General features: G+C 38.8%; 1 protein-coding gene across 3 annotated transcripts in view; it reads left to right on the plus strand.

Moving 5' to 3' along the window:
* Positions 1 to 3,724, plus strand: part of si:ch211-191i18.2 (uncharacterized protein LOC564095 homolog) — a 30,138-nt gene that overhangs the window by 11,378 nt on the left and 15,036 nt on the right. For all 3 annotated transcript variants that reach the window (XM_036214147.1, XM_036214149.1, XM_036214148.1), the window contains one exon: positions 2,690 to 2,782. In XM_036214147.1, coding sequence (XP_036070040.1) covers positions 2,690 to 2,782 — 93 coding nt within the window. The remainder of the gene's footprint in view (positions 1 to 2,689; positions 2,783 to 3,724) is intronic.

Below are 3,724 nucleotides of genomic sequence, written 5' to 3' on the forward strand. Positions count from 1 at the left end.
TTAGATTAGATTAGATTAGATTCAATATTATTTTCATTACACATTTATAGGTATAAAGTAACAAAATGCAGTTTGTGTCTAACTACAGCACAAAAAAGTAAATGCAGAAGATAAACGTTTTATAACTTAAACAATTACATAGATCTGTTTCTTACCTCCAGATGACAAAAAAAGGTTGCTATGGAGATAAACCCAACAAGACAGCCGCCATTTTGGAGAAAACATTTTTTTAATTGTTTTCTGTCACGTTTTAATTATTTAAAATCTGCATCTGGTTAAATTAATATTTTTTTTGATGGTACAAAGAATACTATTGAAGATTTTTCATCATAAAATAAAACTTTTTTTTCTTTTTTCAAATGATCTTAGCAGAAAAGGAACATATCATTCTTTACGACTGCTGTAAAAAAAAAAAGGATTGCTGCACGCTCTTTCTCAAGCTTCAGTTATGTTTTTATGTTTCTCCACTTGCGATTTCATCTGACTTTTGATTTGTAACTTCAAGAAACCTCTAAAGACAATGAAGCAACACCTTATTGATGAAGGAGGTGAAAGAAATCAGGGTAATAAGGCATCCAAAAAACACAACCTAAACTACACCCCCAAAAAAACATGTTTTCACACATTTAGAGGTGAGGAGGAGAATCATGAGAAGATTCTCAAAATGATCCACTAGATTCCCACACTGCCCTGAACTGCAACACAACTTTCACAATTCTGTCTAAAAGTCCGCCTGAACCTCCAACATTCTTCACCAGAAAACCTCGGTAAGCAGAAAACCAAAGTGGAAAAGAGAAGACGTTGATAGAAAACAGAAACAACCGAGTGAAATATGAAAACACTTAAAATTAATTGAGCTAAAGCCAAACATCAAGAGCGAGGAACTGAAACCATGAAGATGAAAATACAGAGGGATTAATCAGCAGAAACAGGAACAGCTGTGTGATTATTCATTTAAAACTGGTGGGATTGTGACTATAAGAAGAGCGGGACACCAGAAAACTAAACACAAGAGCACCAAATGGAACTAAAACAAAATTATTCTAGATCCTCACGGGAATCTTTTCATTTGAAGTTATATCCTCCTTTGCTTACGAATAATATTTGCTTTAATCTGTAAAAGTAACACAAATCTAAAAGTTGATATAACTTTATGTAACCAATAGGAGACAACAGTATGCTGTATTTCCAAGTCAAAGCTTTGACTGTATAAGAGAACTGGACTGAGTGAGTGTAGCTTTACTCGTCAATTTGGTCGCCATTTTAGTGCAATACGGACATGTTGGAGTCAGACATTGACAGTAAGCAGTGATTAGTTCAAGTTGGTCTGAGTCATTGACTCTACATGAGAACTGGACTGAGTGGCTCCGCCCCCCCAGGGCAATTCCAAACAGGAAATTTAGCTCCAAGATCCCAAAATCCCATAGACTTCCATTGAGAAATAAACACCTATTTCTCATTCCTTCTTACTATGATAGTTTATTTTTATGTTATTGATAATGCGATTTTTTAAAATAGTGAACGTTATTTAAGTTAAAAAGCTGACCAATCAGAAGCCTCAATAAAAGTAGGTGGAGCCTGTCCCTCCACCAACATCCAAAACATTTGATTGACAGATTTTGTGTAGTCAGCATTCAAGTATAGACTTCCATCCAACAGGGTCACTCCTAATTGCCAAGAGTGGTTGCTCTAGAAACGTTGACCAATCGCTGTTTACTTATGACGCCTGGCTCCAACATGGTGGTGCCAAATGAAAAAAAATAAAAAAAAACAGTGACTGAATTGATTTAATTTGGTTGGAGCCAGAAGTAAACAATATTCTATGAATTAACCACATTGAGTCGGTTTAGCTTTATATACAGTCAGTGGTCACATGGGTATTGAGTGTGGAGTTCCACAGGGATCTGTTTTGGGTCCGATATTTTTTCGTTTATACATGAATGATATATTTGTGAAACTTTGAAACGCTCAACAAGGATGTTTTAAAAGGTTTATTTTTTCAATTCAGTAAAACACTCCCTTATGAGGTCACAGGGTTGCTGGAGCCTATCCCCTTTTCGGATGATTATAAGGTTCATATTTTCTTTTCATAGCTGTCCAAACCCTTACTCAAAAAAGCTTCGGTACTTTTTTCGACGGATTCCAGGATCTCAGTCAGAATAAAGAGTGATTGTTTTTTTTAGGGTGGTGTTGACCCCCGTCCCCTCACAACAAGGAGGTTCCTTTAGCTCCTTTCTCCTCAGGGTTCCTCCTACAAGCTAAAACCATTGATGAGAGTTCAGATCTCTGGTTCCTCCTTGTTTGTGTATGTGTGGCTCTGTGAAGGAGCGGCGGTCCGTCCAGGGAAACCCTCTTCAACTCTGACCCCACGACAGCCGGCACCTCCCTTCCCAAACATACATCCATACATGTTTCAACACACGGGATAAAAATCGTACCAAATCCAATCAGTTTCAGCCATCTTCAGACGGATACATTTTAGTTTTGTGCACCATACACTTAAAGTTTATACAAATTTCCTCAACATATACTAACATTTATTTTCTTCACTATAATTCCTGAAACAGTTTAAAATATGAGTCATTTTGGTTTCTAAATGTAATCACAATAATGTTGTTTTCCTTGTAGCTGACAGACACATTTTCTTTTCTTGCAGATGTAAATGTGACGGTTTTGTGTTTGTTTTCAGTTTGTTTGACGGAGAATCACAACGAGGAGCTCAGCGACCCCACGCCATTCCCAGAATACGACTACAACGCCACCTTCGAGTACAGCTTCTACAGTGAGTCCAACCGTGCTGATCCTTCCAAAACTGCTTCTCCAGGTTTTATCTCATTGGATTGAAACAGCATAGAATGTTAAAAACACTGAAATTTTTAAGAAAGAAAATAATATTTCAGGGCATAAATTTTAGCTGTTTGTAAATAAAGACTTAAAAAAATCAGAATCTGATGAAACAGAAAAACTTCCATACATGCCAGGAGAAAATAATGTCAGATTCGGGTTTCAGGTTTCAGGTTTTGGATCCAATCGGTCCCCATTTACTTTCACGGATGTCTAACTCTTCACAAAGTTTACCCATAAATTATAAATACTTTAACACAGTTTTGGTTTAAACATAACTTTGCTACAACAGAGTTTGCTAGCTCGATACACTGGAGCTCACTACAGCAGAGCTTGCTAGCTTGATACAAACGGAGCTCGGTAGCATGCTAGAGTGGACTTCGCTAGCTTGCTACAACAGTGTTCGCTACAGTAGAGCTCACTCGCTCCATGCAGCACAGCCCGCTACAGCAGACCTCTCTAGCGTGCTACAGCGGAGCTTGCTAAAGCAGAGCTTGCTAGCTTGAACAATGGAGCTTGCTAGCTTGATAAGGTGGAGCTTGCTAGCTTGCAACAGTGGAACTCGTTGCTTGATACACCAAAACTCACTACAACAGAGCTTGCTAGCTCAATACAACTGAGCTTTCTAGCTTTATACAGCGGAGCTTGCTAAGATGGAGCTTGCTAGCTCGCTACTCCGGAGCTTACTACAACGGAGCTCGGTAGCATGCTACAGCGGACTTCGCTAGCTCGCTACAATAGAGTTTGCTACAGCAGAGCTCACTAGCTTCCTACAGGGGAGCTTGCTAAAGCAGAGCTCGGTAGCTTGATACAGCAGAACTTGCTAGCTCGCTACAGTGGAGCTCGTTGCTCGATACACCAGAGCTCACTACAGCAGAGC

Source organism: Oryzias melastigma, linkage group LG11 (genome assembly GCF_002922805.2).
Source record: "Oryzias melastigma strain HK-1 linkage group LG11, ASM292280v2, whole genome shotgun sequence".
Classification (NCBI taxonomy): domain Eukaryota; kingdom Metazoa; phylum Chordata; class Actinopteri; order Beloniformes; family Adrianichthyidae; genus Oryzias; species Oryzias melastigma.